We start from the raw sequence: 16,523 nt of genomic DNA on the forward strand, positions 1-16,523 counted from the left end.
GGGAGAAACACACTATTGTTCCCCAATAAATAGTTCTGGAAATACACAGTTCCCCAATAAAGTCCTGTTCCCCTTCCCCAATAAAATCTTTAAAAAAAAAAAAAAAGAGTTGGAAGATAAAATGTAACTTAAAAAGTTTTATAACACAATTACATAATGGAATAGAACACAAAATTCAGACATTTTAAAATTTAAATTTAAATTATCGAAAATACAGAGCTGTGAGACATACTTTGGTTGAAAACTTGAAGGCACTGCCTTTCCTAACTTGCTGTGTGATGTTGGACAAGTTTCTTCCCTTCTCTCATCTGTAGAACATGGGAGTGATTTGGACCCCATGATTTCCAAAGCCTCAAGATTTAGCCTGTTATGCTTAGCTTTGCATTAACTTCACTAATCCATCTCTTTCCTTATATACTGTATCAGTCAGGGTCTTCCAGAGGACTAGAACCAAGGTATATATTTATATTAGATTTACTTCAAGGAATTGGCTCACATGACTTCCCAAGCCTAAAATTTGTGGGGCTGGGAACTCAGTCAGTTCTTGAGGCAGAATGTATTTTTCTCCCAGAAACCTCCGTTTTCGCTTTTAAGACCTTTCAATTGATAGCACGAGGCCCACCCTCATTACTAAGGATAATTCCCTTTACTTAAAGTCAATTGATTGTAAGTGTTAACCATGTCTACAAAACACCTTCAGAGCAACACCTAGATTAGTGTTCGATGAAATAACTCAGTACTATAGTAAGTTAACACATAAAATGAATGGCCACTCTTGGTGGTGGTGAGCAGGGTGGGTTTTGCAGGGGCACAACCTGGGCAGTGCTGAATTTAATGTTCTGCTCTCACCGTCTTGAAATTCTTAATTTTTTTGCACTGGGCCCTGCAAACTACACAGCTGGTCCTGCTGAAGGGTTAGTTCTTGCTCTCATGGCCATGGACTTGGGTTTTTTTGCTGAACCAGGCTACCTGAAGAAGTTCAGTCCTGGAGGGCTGGCCAGGCCTTCACGCTATATCATTTCCCTGACGCCGTCACATTCTCCCTGGTATCACTGTTTAACGTCCTATGCACATCAGTTGTGTTTCCCTGATGTCCAGGGAATACGAATTTCTTTTTTTTATTGGGGTAAAAAATATATAATGAAACATTACCGTTTTAATCATTTAAAAGGTCAGTAGCATTAAGTACATTCACCTTGTTGAGAAAGCTTCACCACCACCATCCATTTCCAGAGCTTTTTCATCTTCCCAAACAGAAATTATCTATTAAACACTAACTCCCCATTCCCACCATTCTACTTTCTGTCTCTATGAATTTGACATGCTAGCTACTTCATATAGTAGTTGTCTTTTCGTAGCTAGCTTATTTCACTTACTATAAGATCTCAAGTTTCATCCATATTATAGCATGTGTCAAAATTCCCTTTCTTCTTCAGACAGAGTAACATCCCACTGTATGTATATGCCACATTTTCTTTATTGTATCACCTGTCAGTTGATACTTGATTTGCTTCTACCTGTTGGGTATTGTGAGTAATGCTGCTGTAGACACGGGTGTGCAAATATCTCTCCAAGTCCCTGCTTTCAGTTCTTCTACATGTGTCCCCAGAAGTGGAATTGCTGGATCATGTGGTAACCCTATGTTTAATTTTTTGAGGAACCATCATACTGTTTTCCACAATGGCTGCTCCATTATATTACAATCCCACCAGCAAGGCACAAGGATTCCAATTTTTCCATGTCCTTGACAACGCTTATTTAAAAAAATTTTTTTTTAATAGTGATCCTAATGGGTGTGACGTGGTATCTCACTGTGGTTTTATTTTGCATTAACCGAATGATTAGGGATGTTGAGCACCTTTTCATGTGCTGTTGCCCACTTGTATATCTTCTTTGCAGAAATGTCTATTCAAATCCTTTGCCCACTGGGTGTTTGTTTTTGTTGCTGTTGAGTTGTAAGACTTCTTTATATGTTCTGGATATTAACCTCTGATGAGATATATGATTAGAATATAAGTTTCCTGAGGACTTGGCTCACATGAGCCAACCTTAAGACAAAAACCTGTCTTAAGGCTTTTTTAATTCCCCAAAGCACTTGGCACCTTGTAGATGTTCAACGAATAAGCCATGAAAGAATAGGCAGTAGGTCAGAGATGAATTGAAACTACGTTAGCAAAAGGAACACAAAGAGCATTTTCCAGGTTAGTCCAAGACCCATTGCCTCCGGAGGGAAGCCAGGGATTCAGTGAGCCCCAAAGGATGACCTTGGACAGAAAGAGGAGTGATCAGAGGGTGAACCAATGTTTGACCTTTATTAAAAAGAAGGCAAGGCGAGTCCCACTTCCCAAACATCCCCTGAAACAGACACACTGAAGGTCAGGCTATGGAGGTCAGATGAACAGGTGGACCCATGTGGGAGAGGGCAATCCTAGGGCAGGGGGGCACTCACCTGAGCATTTGAAAGACCTCCCCAAGACTGAAAGGAAGCAGAGCACAGTATGGAAGACTTCAGTGCCCAAACATATGCCAATGGGGCCTTTTCCTAAGAGGGTTGGAGAGGGGACACCTGGAGCTACAAACAACCAGCTGGCAGGTGGAATCTATGAGTGACTGAATCCCTGAGCTCCTAGACAAACATGACATTTTGGGGCTTCTTTCTCTCCTGGGGAAACAGGATGTGGTCATTGTAGGCTCAGGAAAACGGGGTGCCACCTAGAGATATAAATGGGGACTCGGGTGCTCTTCCTTGCATGGGGTTGCTGTGAGGATAAAGGAAGTAGGAGTTCCCGCCCAGAAGCAGGCCCATCACTGCTGGGCAGAGCAGTTTAGGGCTCTGTAGCAGGGGGCCCGGGGGAAAGATCTGTTGCCCATCAGGCCAGTGGGACACTGAGCCTTTAACCTCATCATAGGTCGCTCTGAGGGTGCGTGGGGTAGCCTCGACTTGTTTCCTCTTTCTGTTTCAGTAGAACACCTTCTCCAGGTATGCATTCATAAACATCCCAGTGGGGTCCAGCTGTTCTCGGATGGCACAGAACTTCGGAAAGGCAGGATACATTTTCTCAAAGTCCTTCCGGGTGCAGTTGTGGGCCTGTGGAAGCAACCAGATACACCAGGCCTCATTCCCTGGAGCTGGTATTACAGAGGGGCTGCAAACAGACACCCGTGTCCAAGTGTCTGCATGTGTGATAACCCCTACCCCCAAGGACACACACACATGCATGCACAGGAATGCATATACCCATACCCACAAGTGCGTACACACACACACACACACACACACACACACACACGACACATGCACGTACACATAATGTAGAGACCCAAACAGAAGGGAGCAAGTTCTGGGAAAGTAAAAATGAAAGGTGTTAAAATATAGCAGTTAAAATATAGCATTAACTCCCCATTCTCATTACCCTCAGTCAGTGTGACAGCAGAGATGTCTTTGGCCCCAATTTTACTGCTCATTAGTAAGTCCCATCACCTCTGAGAGACCCTCGGGTTCCTCTCTGTTAAATGGGCTCACTGACCCCTGCCTTACTCTGCTCATAGGGTTCTATGAGATTCAAATGAAGTGGAAGAGGAGGAATTTCTCTGAGAACTCTGAGGGAATTACAATCACTGGGCTGTTGGAACACGAATGCAGAAGAAAGCTGAGTCTGGTGGAGTCTCTCCTTCCCGGGATTCGCTCAGCTCCACTTTTTCCAGCACCCGCCTAGGGCAGGCAGAGAAATAGCAAAGAGGGGCGCCCTCTGGAGGAACCTGTGGCTCATAGCAGCTGATGGGCTCACACGCCGGTGAGCTCGGACTGGGAAGCCCTACCTTGGCCCAGTGGGGCCTGCCTCCGACCTTCTTCATGATGGTCTCGTAGGCCAGCCAGTAGTCCAGCCGCGACACGTCCTTGCCATAGGGCCTGGGAGTAGGGCAGAAGGAGGTGAGGCCCTGTTCCTGCCTGCACCACCCCACAGTTATCTGGCACCTTCTCTGAGTCACACATGGAACTTGGCAGGTTGCTTGGAAATCAAGATGCAGCTGTGCCCACAGGACACGGACAGCAATGCCCCGGCAACTTGAGGGCTTTTGGTCACTGCTAGTCCCATGAAGGATTTGAAAAAGTTTGCATCCTCCAATATTTTTCAGTAAGCACCTGGAAGTTATTACAATTTTAAATAATTTCAAAAAGTGTTGTGTATATATACACAATACATAATATAATGATATTATGTATAATTAATTATACATTATTATGTAATTATAATGTTTGGATTTTTTTTCTGGATTCTGGGATTCCCCACAACTGTGCATTCTTGAATTATCCCTTGGGCATCCTATAAGCTTGGGGTTTTTATATACTGAAGAAATACACCATAAGTTTAGGGCTGGGTGAGAGGTATGTTTTTCTTTTGCAAAATATATTATTATACTGAAAGAACTCATGGCGGAGCAGCTGGATGGCTCAGTTGGTTAGAGGGTGAGCTCTTAACAACAAGGTTGCCAGTTCGATTCCCACATGGGCCAGTGAGCTGCGCCCTCCACAGCTAGGTTGAAAACAACTACTTGGCATGGAGCTGATGGGCCCTGGAAAAACACACCGTTCCCCAGTTAAAAACAATATATATATATATGATTATATAATCTATAGAATATACTATATTATGCATAGATACACAGATATATATTATATATATATATATATATATTATATATACTTCAGATCTTTTTGACAAAACCTAGGAATTTCAGAATCACCTCATTCAATGTATGGAAAGCGAGGCCATATAACCTAGTTGGTCACTCCTCACCACTCAACCCACGAGTCAAGTCAGACTTACTAACGGAAAAAGGTTAAGTCAGACTTTTTAAAAATTAAAAAACAGAACAAAACATGTTAAGATGCATTCCCATGGCAACTTTTTCATTTCTGAATTTGGATTCACAGGTAGGGAGAAGATAAATAGACAGACAGATGAGGTCTGAGCCTTGCCACATTTGTCCCTACATGCCCCCCGCGGGATGCATCTTTCAGAACCTCTTTTCTGGATTCTGGGACTCCTATCTACAAGTGTGGGATTTGTATATGCTGGAGAAATACACCATGTCAGACTCAGGCTGGGCAAGAGGTATGAGTTTCCTTTGCCAAGTCAGAGAAGCGCTACTGTCAGTAAGAGATGGGAACAGGCAGGACATTTTGGAAAAGACCTGCTTCTTAAACTATGCATGTCCCTAGGCCTCACAATGGAGACCGCTGGGGAAAAGATTAGGCAGGTGTGGGCACAGGATAGCAGCACAGCACCTGGTACATCCTCTTTTCTGCCGAAGTTCAACCTACTTCAGCATCCTTCTCAGCACAGCAGTCTAGGCTGTCACAATCATTGACTAGAGTAGGTACCAGACATAGCATGTATTTTCCATTCCATAATTTCAGCTTCACAAATAGTAGCTATTTATACTAACATCACTTAACAATTAATATTAACTATTGTATTAACATAATACAGGCTAGAAATGGCAGATATCATATGAGTATAAAGAGAAAATGTGTAAGAGCCCAAAGGAGAGAGACTGTTTTCTGCTGCCAGGATCAGGGCCGTTCTCGCTGGAGAAGGTGGATTTGAAGATGGGGAAGGAGAGGGGTCCTTTCAAAGCTGAGGGGCCGGCTTCCCACCCCACCCTCTCAGGGAGCCAGTCACCTGTACATGATGATGTTCATGTAGCAGCTGTCCCTTTGGAAGCAGGGGCTCAGCAGGATGTCGTCCCCCCGGCTAAAGCGCACCTCCACGGGGAAGTGGGCCACCACCTTGGGGTGGGCCTCCAGCACGGCCTTCAGCTCGAGCAGGGCCTCCTTGGTCTTCTCTCTGCACTCAGCCCAGGGCGACAGACCCAGAGCTTAGTAAGGGACCTCTGGGAGCCATCACATGAGGCCGTGCATGGCCTCCCAGCTGAGTGGGGCCTCAGACTCGCTCGGCCATACCTGGGGACGGGCTCCCAGCTCCTGAGGACGCCTATTCCTCGTGGCTTCTCTCAAAGTCCTCCCCATGGAAGCAGAGCCTGTGAATGTGGCCCTGGAGGTCTACCTACTGCTCCTGGTTCAATCCCCAGGCCCCGCCCAATCAGGGGTTCCCTTCAAGTCTCCGCCCATAGCCCTGGCCTCCTCTTCTTCAGACAGAGGAAAGTCACTCTGATTCTAAGACTTCTACTTTGTCTGCTATTCCCACCTGGAGAGTCTGCTGGCTCCAGCCCTTGAACACAGTGACAAGAACATCCCCTAAGCCCTGGCACCACCCCTAATTTTCCTGGAGAGAGATGGAGAGAGGGAAATTTAGAGGAACAGGTACAGTGAGCTGGGGCTCCAGACCTAGCCTAGGTCCCTGCTGGGGTCCTTCCCAAGGCAGAGAACTGGCCCCTGGCAGGCTGCGTGAGTGCTGCTGACCGAGGGCCTGAGATAGGGGACAGTCTTTCAGCAGAACGAGAAGCTCGGCAGGAAGCCCCATGCTCCAAGCCCAAGCCGGCCGTTACCTGGTCTCATGGCTGGAGAGGGGCTGATGGGGAGAATGGGGTGGGGGATTCCATGACTGGTCTTCCCTGAGAGGCAGAATGGCCTGGAACACATGTGCCGGAAGGAGCCCCAGGGCCTCTGGTTTGCCCTCCCACTAATAATGGGTAGGACTGGGAGCCTGGTTGGCTGTCTACATGCTCGGGTGGTGGTGAGGACTGCAGGGGAGCTGACCCACCCCAGCCTGGCCCACGCAGTCCCTACCTGGGGATGGCCCAGTCCTGGACATGCTGCTTGAAACGACACTCATAGGTGAAGATCTTGTAGCTGAGGTTGCTGCTCTCTTTCTTCCTGGTGAACAGGAGCCAGAAGAAGAAGCGATTGATCCAGCCCACGAGGCCCGGCAGGAAAGTGCTGGAGGGGCACAAAATAACCACATTGTCCAGCATTTAGTGAGTGCCAGCTGTGTGCCAGGCACTGGGCTGAGCACTTTACAAAGCAGGGCCTCATTCTCTACGTTCTCTGCCACTTACGTTCATTTGTAGCTTGGAAACCCCTCGGGGAGTGTGAGTACTGCTCTCAGTCATCCTCTCCATAGCTGCACAGTAGTCCCTTACGGAGAGCCCACATTTCCTCCCACCATGGCCCTATTAATGGCTACGTTGTTTTCAATGTTGGGTGTGTTTTTCTTTTCATTTTTCAATTGTGGTGAAAACCACATAACATAAAATTTACCATTTTAACCATTCTTTTTTTTTTTTTTTATTAGTTTCAGGTGCACAAGACAAAGCAAAACTTAGACGTTTATCATTTATATCCCTCACACTGTGTGAAACCATTTTAACCATTTTTAAGTGTAAAGTTTGGTGGTCAGTACATTCACCTCATTGTGCAATGCATCTCCAGAATCTTGCAAAACTGCAATTCTGTCCTTATTAAAAACAACTCCCGCATTTTGGTCTCGGCGGCAGAAGCGCGATGGTGGGTTGTAAAAAAACAACAACTCCCTATCCCCTTCCTCCTCCAGCCCCTGGAAATCCTCAATCTACGTTCTGTTTCTATGAATTTGACTATCTTTAGGAACCTCATATAAGTGTAATCATACAGCATTTGTCCTTTTGTGTCCGGCTTATTTCACTTCGCACCGTGTCCTCAGAGTTCCTTCACGTTGTAGCAGGTTGGAATTTCCTTCCTTTTTCAGGGCTGAATACCATTCCATTGCATGGACATACCACATTTGGTTTATCCATCCAGGCACTGATGGACACTTGGCTTGCTTCCCCCTCTGGGCTATTATGGAAAACGCTGCTGTGAACATGAGTGTGCATATACGAGTGTCTCTTTGAGACTGTGCTTTCGATTTTTGTAGATGTATACTTAGAAGTCGGATTGCTGGGTCATATGGCAGCATTATTTTTTACTTTTTAAGGAACCTCCATACTGTTTTCCATGTGGTTGCACCAATTTGCAATCCCACCAACAGTGCACCAGGGTCCAATTTTTCGACATCCTCACCGACACGTTTTCAGTGTTTTGTCACCACAGGCTACACTATAATAACAAATATCTTTGTACTTATTCATGTGTCCTTCCCAGATTATTGGGGCAAAGGGCATGTAGAGTTTTAATTTCAGCAGGTTGCTACCAGATTAATTTCCATAAGGACTGTAGTAATCCACTTTCCTTCCCCATATGGCGAGTCTGGGAAGCCTTGATTGTTGAAAGTGGCCATTGGGGGCCAGTGTCCTAGGATGGTGTCAAGCAGGGTATCATGCAGGATCTCTGGTCCCACTCCCCGCATAAGAACGCAGGACACGGTGAGGCCAAAAAGGAACACCCATGGAGCCATAGATGGGGGGGTCATACCACTATAGTCTCGCTGGCAGCTGGGCCAGAGACACAGGGAGGAGCCACACAATCTGCAACCCACCGTACACTTCTCTGCCAACCAATCTCACTTGCTAACTGCCATCCGCCTCTCTGCAATCTGCAATCCACAATCCATGCTTGCTAGCTTAGCCACAGCAGTTGTATCAGTGGCTAATGGCTAACCAGTAACAGCTGATGACCATCTACTACCGGAGCCAGCACCTTTCCACGTGAGGCCGAGAGCCTGCAAACTGCTCTCTGGGACTCTGTCCCCACAGATGGGGTCTCAGCTTACAGATTCTTGTGTCTGGAAATGATGTGAGAACTACCCAAGGAATTGCAAAAGGCGGGCTCTGTGCTTCTCTTGGGCCAGGAAGGAGCTGTCACCTGGCTTTTGATCTAGGAAACTTACTCACCAAGTCATATTCTTCAAAATCTACACACACACACAAAGTTTGTTTTTTTCCTTTTTATAAAAGAACTAAATGCTCCCTGTAGATATCTGGCAAGACAAGAAAACAAAATCAGCCTTCTTGATGCTGTGTAATGTCAGACCTAAGGCCTGTGGTATCTGCCCAAAAGGATGTGCGGGAGGAAAAGGGAGCTCCTGCTATGGGCAGGCACTTGGAGCAATGGGCCATTCACTGCTGTGTGCCACGTGTGGTGTGCACTGTCTAACATACATGCATCTGATAAATGGGGTCCTTATGGCATACATTCCAGCGGGTCTGACTGACACTCCAAAGTCCATGCTCTCCTACTGCTTTACCTGGATTCAAGTCATAGGGGTACAGGAAAGTCATCTGAAGAATCATCTAGGGAGGTGAAGGATTCCAGGTTGTATCCTTGAACATGTGTTATAATCTGCACGTTAAGAGCAGAGAGCCTCATGCTGCAAGCTATGAATGGAGAGGCTAAGAGGCAACCTCCAAGAGAGCTAACCTCAGATGTGCAACCAGGGGCACTTTGGGGCAGGGACAAGGGGTGAACCAGTCCTGGCAGGGACCAAAGGGGGGCACAGGTCCAGAGGCTCATTGCAGGACAGCTGGGCAGAGGACTGTCCAGTCATTCCACATGAACTCGGTTCCTGCTAGCTCAGGGCCCTTTCCAGATTTTTGGGGCAAAGAGCATGGAGAGTTTTAATTTCAGCAGGTTGCAGTTGGCTCTAATCACCTCAGCTGCAGCTCCTGCCTCTTCTGGAGTCACTAAAGACTCCTGGTAACAAGGCTCGGTCTGGCTTCGATGGTTTTCTTGGTCTAGTTAAAGTGCGCACGGGCTGACTGCTTTGAGATCTATGGGCCTGGAATCCCGGTGCAGTCCTCTCCCTCTGAACTTCCTACCTTCTCTGTCCTTGCAGGTGGCCTCTGCCCAGAGGCTAGTGGCCACCTTCCTTCCCTACAGGCCTGTCCCTCATCCCATTCCTGCCATCTCATCGACTGCCATAAATCCATTCAAACTGCTCAGAGCACCTCATGCGGATTTACAGATAACACCAGTGAGTCCAGGGCCTTGCGTTCTGCCACACAGGTGGGTCGCAAAGAGCCTTCATGTGCCTTTGTAAAAGGGAGGGAAGTGAGGCCTACTGAACGCTCCTTCTAACAACCCAATTGTTGCTACCAGCTTTACTTTACATATGGGTAAAGAACAGTTCAGAGAGGCTGTTACCCAGTCCGTTATTCACCTTTTACTCCTGCACCCTCAGGCACATAGCACAGAGCTGCAAAGATGAGACTGGATGGATGCAATTTCCAGACGTCACATGGGCTGAACTCAGAGGCTGTGGAGCTCTCACAGAGCATCCAGCCTCGGCTAGGACGTGGCAGTGGAGATTTAGAGCCCAATTTCTTTGAGTGATCACTGGGCTCACACGCCACAGACACATGCACACAAAGCTGCCGAGCTGCTGTGATAAAGGCTGGACAGAAAGCCTGGCAGGGCATTTTCTGCTCTCACACTCAATCCATCATCTGATGGAATGATGGCTTCCAGGCTGGACTCACTTAGTGCTTCTTGTCCCTTCCCTGCCCAGATCCAGGAAGTCATGTCTTGTGCCTCACTTTCCTAACACCTTCCTACTTTGGTGTCTGCCCCTAAAGGAGGGGCCCCTCTGATGCCACCAGTAACTTTCCTACCCTGGGGAGAGGCTGCTGCCGTGAAGGAAGGGGCCAACTCTTCCTGGATGCTTGGATTCAGACCTAGGGCTCCAAAAGTCTTAGCCAAGCCCACAGGGACACCAGCCAGGTCGCCAGGTCCTGTTGTCAGCACCTCCTCTGGTGGGCTTTTATGACCTTATAGTATGGAAGATTTCTTAATAAGATACAAAATTCCCAAGATAAAAACATAGATGGAATAATCTGTCTATATTAAAATCAAATAAATCTACACACCACAAAACACCATAAAAGTGAAAGACAAGACACAAACAGGGAGATGTTGCAACACATATAACCAACAAAGGACTAGTGTTCAAAATATATGTAAATAAAACCCTACAAAACAGTAAGAAAAAAAACACCCCACCACCCAATTTTTTAAAAGGGCAAAATACATAGTTACTACACAGAAGAGAAGTCTGAAGAATCGACAAGCTGAAAATCTGTGCAACCTTATTAATAATCAGGGAAATGAGAATCAAAAACCATAATGAGAGGCCATTTAACACATATCACAAGAAAATTTAAAAGCCTGACAGCTCCAACTTTGGCCAGCTGATGGCGCACGGAGAATTTCACAGTGCTTGAGGAGTAGAACGACTTTGGAGAACATTTGATCTGATAAAGCTGAAAATGTTTAGGCTTGATGGCCCAGGAATGCCACTCATGAGTATATACTCAAGACAAAAAAAATGCACCAGGGGCAAGAATGCTCACAGCAACGTTGTTCGTAATAGCAAAGAATCCTGGAAACAACCCAAATATCCATCGAGAGTATGGATAAGGACATTGTGGTAAATGCATACAGTAAAAATGAGTAATTAGAGCTCTTCGTATCAACTTAGATAAATATGACTATCGAAGCTGAACTACCAAATTTACTATCTCAGCGTTCATAAAACTACAGTATAAATAAAAACAAAAGAATAATTAAGCATGAAGTTCAGAGTGGTGGTTGCCTCTTGGGGGAAGGTGCTGTGATGGGGGAGTTCTACAAAGAGGGCTCCAATTATACTAGTGTTGTTTCTGAAGCTGGTGTTGAGTATGTAATACTTATATTATTCTTTATACCTCAAATATATCTTATTTTGCATTATGAAAAAAATTTTTTTAATGTATATGACATCATTCCATGTCTAGGCTGGATACAAAATCGCCACTCAAGGTCTCATGAAACCTTCCCCATCATTCATAGTTACATGTCCAGTGGCAGACAAGGAGCCTGAACATGAGCACAGATTTTAGGTTTGGAAAAAAGGTAGGAAACAGGACAATAGGAAAAGATTCACTTCACCTGTGTGCCAGAGAATGGGGCCTGTCCTTGGTATTTTTAAAACAGCTCCCCAGGTGGTTTGAATGTGCAGGCAGAGTTAAAAAACCACTGACCCAGGAGACAGACCCAATTGTATGCATAAAGATAGGGGCATCGGGCCTGCCTGGTGGCTCAGGTGGTTGGAGCGCCGTGCTCCTAACACCGAGGTCATTGCTTCGATTCCCACAGGGGCCAGTGAGCTGCACCTTCTACAGCTGAGATTGTGAACAACAGCTCTCTCTCAAGCTGGGCTGCCGTTAGCAGCCGAAGGTTGGCATGAGCTGCCATGGGCTGCTGTTGCTACTGCAGGCTGCTGTGTGCTACTGTGGGCTGCCATGAGTGGCCGGTGGCCAGCGTGAGTGGCCAGCAGCCAGCGTGAGCAGCCGTCACCTGGCGAGAGCTGCTGTGAGCTACTGTGAGCGGCTGACTGATGACTGGCGACCAACTGCCTCAGCTGGGGGGAGTGCAAGGCTCATCATACCAGCATGGGCCAGGGAGCTGTGTCCTACACAACTAGACTGAGAAACAACGGCTTGAACCGGAGTGTGGGGGGGAGGTGGAAATAAGGGGGCGGGGGAAAGATAGGGGCATTATTCTTGGGATGGACCACATTCTCAAAGACATATGGCAGGTGCTGAAACAGGTACTCTGGCTTTCCTACCTGATCCAGAGCAGGAACTCCAGTAAGTAGAATCCAATGGCATAGTCCCAAAACCAGTTGGACGAAGAGGAAGGAGGCTGGGAAGCAGAATTTGTGATAAGTTCAGTGCATGATAGTGTCCTCTTAGAGGGAGATGTGTCCCAGGAGCCAGAGTGTGTGTGTGTGTGTGTGTGTGTGTGTGTGTGCGCGCGCGCGTGTGTGTGTGATGACTCACCTGCCAGGACAATTGCAGGCCTCACTTCTTGGTGGTACAGTCAATTCCCATGGCCCTCTCCTTTCATTTCTGCTTATTTATGTATGTATGTGTTTATTTTTTTTTAAGACAAAGACATGCATCTCTCCTTCCTCTTAAGAACCGATGACCCATGTGTCTAATTATCACTCTATGAGACCCACATAAGCCCCTTACACATAGTAGGTGTCATGGCCTTTGCCTGACTTGTCCCATCAACATTCATCCTAAGTGATGCCATTGTTTTCTTCTGCTGAGAAGCAGCCTGTTAGGGACACAGGGGAGAGACAAAACCATCGGTTTCTTCACCTGCACAGTTGGGGGTGGGAGAGACGGGGGTGTTGGAGGGAAGGTTGGTGTATTAGATGGTTTCTGAGGTCTAGCCCAGTTGCCTAGGTTTCTATCTTATCCTATCTTGTCCTGCCCATACTTGTGTTCTCTGCCCCCAACCCCCACATCCAGGCTGTCCCTTGAGCTCACCCCTACTCATCCCTACCGGCAGACACATTGGGCCCTCACGGGGCCCACCTTCCTTCTTCCTTCCACCCTCTGGTCTTTACTGCTTCTCTCCTCATCCTCACCTTACTTTCCTTCTCACGTCTCGCTGACCATTAGGATGATAACAAGCATTGGCTGCCCTGGGAGCTGGAAGGGTATGGGGACTATGGCTCTGTGTGAAGACGGGGATGACGCCCGAGGCTACCTTGTTGGTGTGGTCCTGGTAGATGACACTGACATTCTCACTGTGAGGGAACCAGAGGAAGCGGAAGTATTCAGATTTCTTCAGGTGGCTGTCCAGGTTGTCAAGCACCTGACCTCGGCAGAAGGAAGGAGGAAAAGATGGCGTTGGTCACAGGATGACAGTGGGGAGTCCTGGAAGTCTGGGCCTGGAGTGGGCCTCAGTTTCTCCCCACCAAAAAGAAATACTTAAGGGGAGGGGGGTTCACACAGTGTGAGGGATATAAATGATAAACGTCTTAAGTATTACTTTGTCTTGTGCACCTGAAACTAATAAAAAACAAACAAACAAACAAACAAAAAGAAAAACAACAAAAAAGAAATACTTAACATGGTCCACACATTGCTGAATGGTATGGAATGTCTCATAATATTACTGGACTTTAAAATGGCCCATGTCCACGTTGACTTCCCTGAGTAGGTGAGACGACAGAAATGATTTTTTAGTGGTCCTGGCTTGAGCAATTAGCTATATGAGTTTCGGCAAGTTACCTAACATCTTCATGCCTCAGTTTCCTCATCTGTAAAATAGGACTAATAATAGTACCCATGTCAGGACTATTATGAAGATTAAATGTGTGTACGACTAGAAAATGCTTAAAATGGTGGCAAGAACATGACAAGCAGTGTGGGTGTCAGCTGCTGCTACTACTACATATGACTCATATTATCATTGTCATCATTATCTCTTATCTCCATAATGCCTGACACCTCATAGGTCCTTAATAAAATGAACAGGAGAGTCCTGCTCTAATAAGGCTCATTATTACATTCTTTGAGTTAATATCACAGGGCCATGTGTTCTCTGTTGCAAATACTCAACTCTGCCATAAGAGCGTGAAAGCAGCCATAGATAGTGGATAAATGATGAGCAGGCTGTGTGCCAACAAAAATTACATACAAAAACAGGCAGCAAGCCAGATTTGGCCCGTAGGCTGTAGTTTCCTAACGCCCTGCTCTAGAGCTGCTCGCACAGTGCCTTGTACACAGTCAAGGTCAGAGGACCCTATGCTTCCTTATCTGAAGAGAAGGGACTTTCCTGCTGTGCTGTAGGCCTGTGAGAAGTTCAGGAAAAAACCCCAGGGCCCCTGTCACTATCGCTTTCCTCCTGACAGGGCAAGGGACCCATGGCCCACAGGGCTCGCATGTGGGAAGCCTTTGGGTACAGCTGATTTTCTCCTGGGAGAGCAGGGAACACAACTTGGTGGTCCGGCCTGGAGGAAGAGGCTGGGCACTAAGAGCAGAAAACCTCCATTTTCTCATGTCCTAGTAGCCTAGGCCATCCCACTATATTGCCCCAAATCCCAGCAGTAATTGTAACGGTGTTCTTTTCTCAGCTCTGGTGCCTGAGAGAGGCACGACCAGCTTCCCACCTAGAATAGGGTGATGCCAGTTGCCCTCATATCACATTTTGTGCGTCTTTCCTGGCATCTATCATTTTTTGTCCTCCCTGCATTAGAAGACAAGACATAAATTACAAGCTTCTAGAGTCACGAGTCATGCACGATCCATCTCTGTCCCCTCCGTATTTCTTAACTGAGCACAAGTGGTCACTGAATGATGGAACCACCTCAAGCCCTGTCCCATTGTGAATTAAACTCTCTCCCTGGAGCCCACAAACAATCTTATCTGGAGGAGGACGGTCCCTGGGGTCACAGGATTCCTCGATCTGACTTGCATTTCCTGGGAACACCATCAAAGGAGTTTGGGCCCCATAGGAACCTCTTCTTTGGCATGAAGGGTTCTACTGGGCTCTGTCCCCCCAGATTCAGAGTTGTGGCACCACTTGAACTGACTTTTTGGGAACTGGTTACCAGACTTGTGAGCAGAAGCAGAAGGTGCCACGGGCCATGGCTGGGTGTCATCAGTGGACCTCCACCCAAGAGAGTGGATGCTGCTGACAAGCCTGGTTTGTCACCAGGACCAATCCTGCTTCCCAAGGCAGCAGAGGGGTGGGGGGTGATGCAGGCAACCAGCTGCCCTCATCACATCTCATTATGCTTTGGGTGGCATAAAGGACTAACGGTTGACAATAGTTTCTAAAATCTTTACGTCTTCTAACTGGCTGTGGTTCCATACTGACCAGACTGCAAGAGAGTCAGCAATGCTGAGACTTTGTCATAAAAAGCCACTAAAGCTGTCCCTTTCTCAGTACCACATTCACAAAACTGGACTAGCTATCTTCCCTTGACCCACAGCCCTACAGGGAGAGTTGAAGCACTGATTTCAACTCTCCCTGGGGCCCGGGAATGACCCCTTCCTCTCACATGGCTGTGAGCAGCATTCAGAACTTGTGATGAGGTATATTTAAGGAATGGGTAGTGGGGAGCATAGAACTGGGGAGCACAGAACTACATCCATGATGGACCACACACAGCATGGCGGGAGGAGACAGGGAAAATCCCAGAAAAGAAGGGATTTTTAATAAATTCTGGATCAATCGGACTTGAGTTCCCTGGTACAGAGCGTCGTTATAAATTTTGTGGACCCTGGGGAGCATAGGAGGCCTCAGATAGAATCTATGCTCTCCAGGAACAGATCACCAGGCAGTGAGAAGGAGGAGGAAAATGTCAAGAGGTAGTGACAATGTTAGGGAACAAATCAGAGCAGCCAGCACCTCTAGCTGGAAAAGTATTGATTCAGATTCTAGAATCCACCGACCAAGCAGGTGTTAGGTAGTATTTTCTTCAAATACAGTGAGAGGGAGGATGGGTTTGGGTTCCTCTCTCTGAGACTCTAAAGAAAAGCAAGGGCAGAGAATTGACATGTCCTGTTTCCTTAGGTCCTGGCAACGATCTCATGTGGACAGTTATGCTCTTATTCCCACCACACAGGGGAGGAATCCATGCCCAGAGAGGCAGGGAACTTGTGCAAAATCAGAGTGGTGAGTGGAGAAGCTGGGCTCCAAACATGGTGCTCTGACTTGGGGAGGTGTCCATGCTGTGCATGGGAACCCCAGCATGGGTTTCCTGGCTTCTGGAATTCAGGGCTGGATGACCCGTGGTGGGGATTCTATAAACACGTGCTGCATGCAAGGAAGGGAATAGGAAAGAAAAAGGGAGCAAAGG

At 47.0% G+C, this 16,523-nt stretch overlaps 1 protein-coding gene across 1 annotated transcript in view; it reads right to left on the reverse strand.

Annotated features, from left to right (window-relative positions):
- Positions 1-1,881: 1,881 nt before the first annotated feature.
- LOC109448116 (L-gulonolactone oxidase) overlaps positions 1,882-16,523 on the reverse strand; it is a 30,244-nt gene continuing 15,602 nt past the window's right edge. Inside the window, exons 7-12 of the mRNA XM_074338370.2 lie at positions 13,421-13,528; positions 12,486-12,562; positions 6,755-6,904; positions 5,688-5,852; positions 3,820-3,910; positions 1,882-3,088 (exon numbers count right to left, since the gene is read on the reverse strand). Of these exons, the coding sequence (XP_074194471.2) occupies positions 2,960-3,088; positions 3,820-3,910; positions 5,688-5,852; positions 6,755-6,904; positions 12,486-12,562; positions 13,421-13,528 (720 nt within the window). The 3' untranslated portion in view covers positions 1,882-2,959. The remainder of the gene's footprint in view (positions 3,089-3,819; positions 3,911-5,687; positions 5,853-6,754; positions 6,905-12,485; positions 12,563-13,420; positions 13,529-16,523) is intronic.

The sequence above is a fragment of the Rhinolophus sinicus genome, chromosome 15 (genome assembly GCF_057876585.1).
Source record: "Rhinolophus sinicus isolate RSI-liver-muscle chromosome 15, RSI-T2T, whole genome shotgun sequence".
NCBI classification, from domain to species: Eukaryota; Metazoa; Chordata; class Mammalia; order Chiroptera; family Rhinolophidae; genus Rhinolophus; species Rhinolophus sinicus.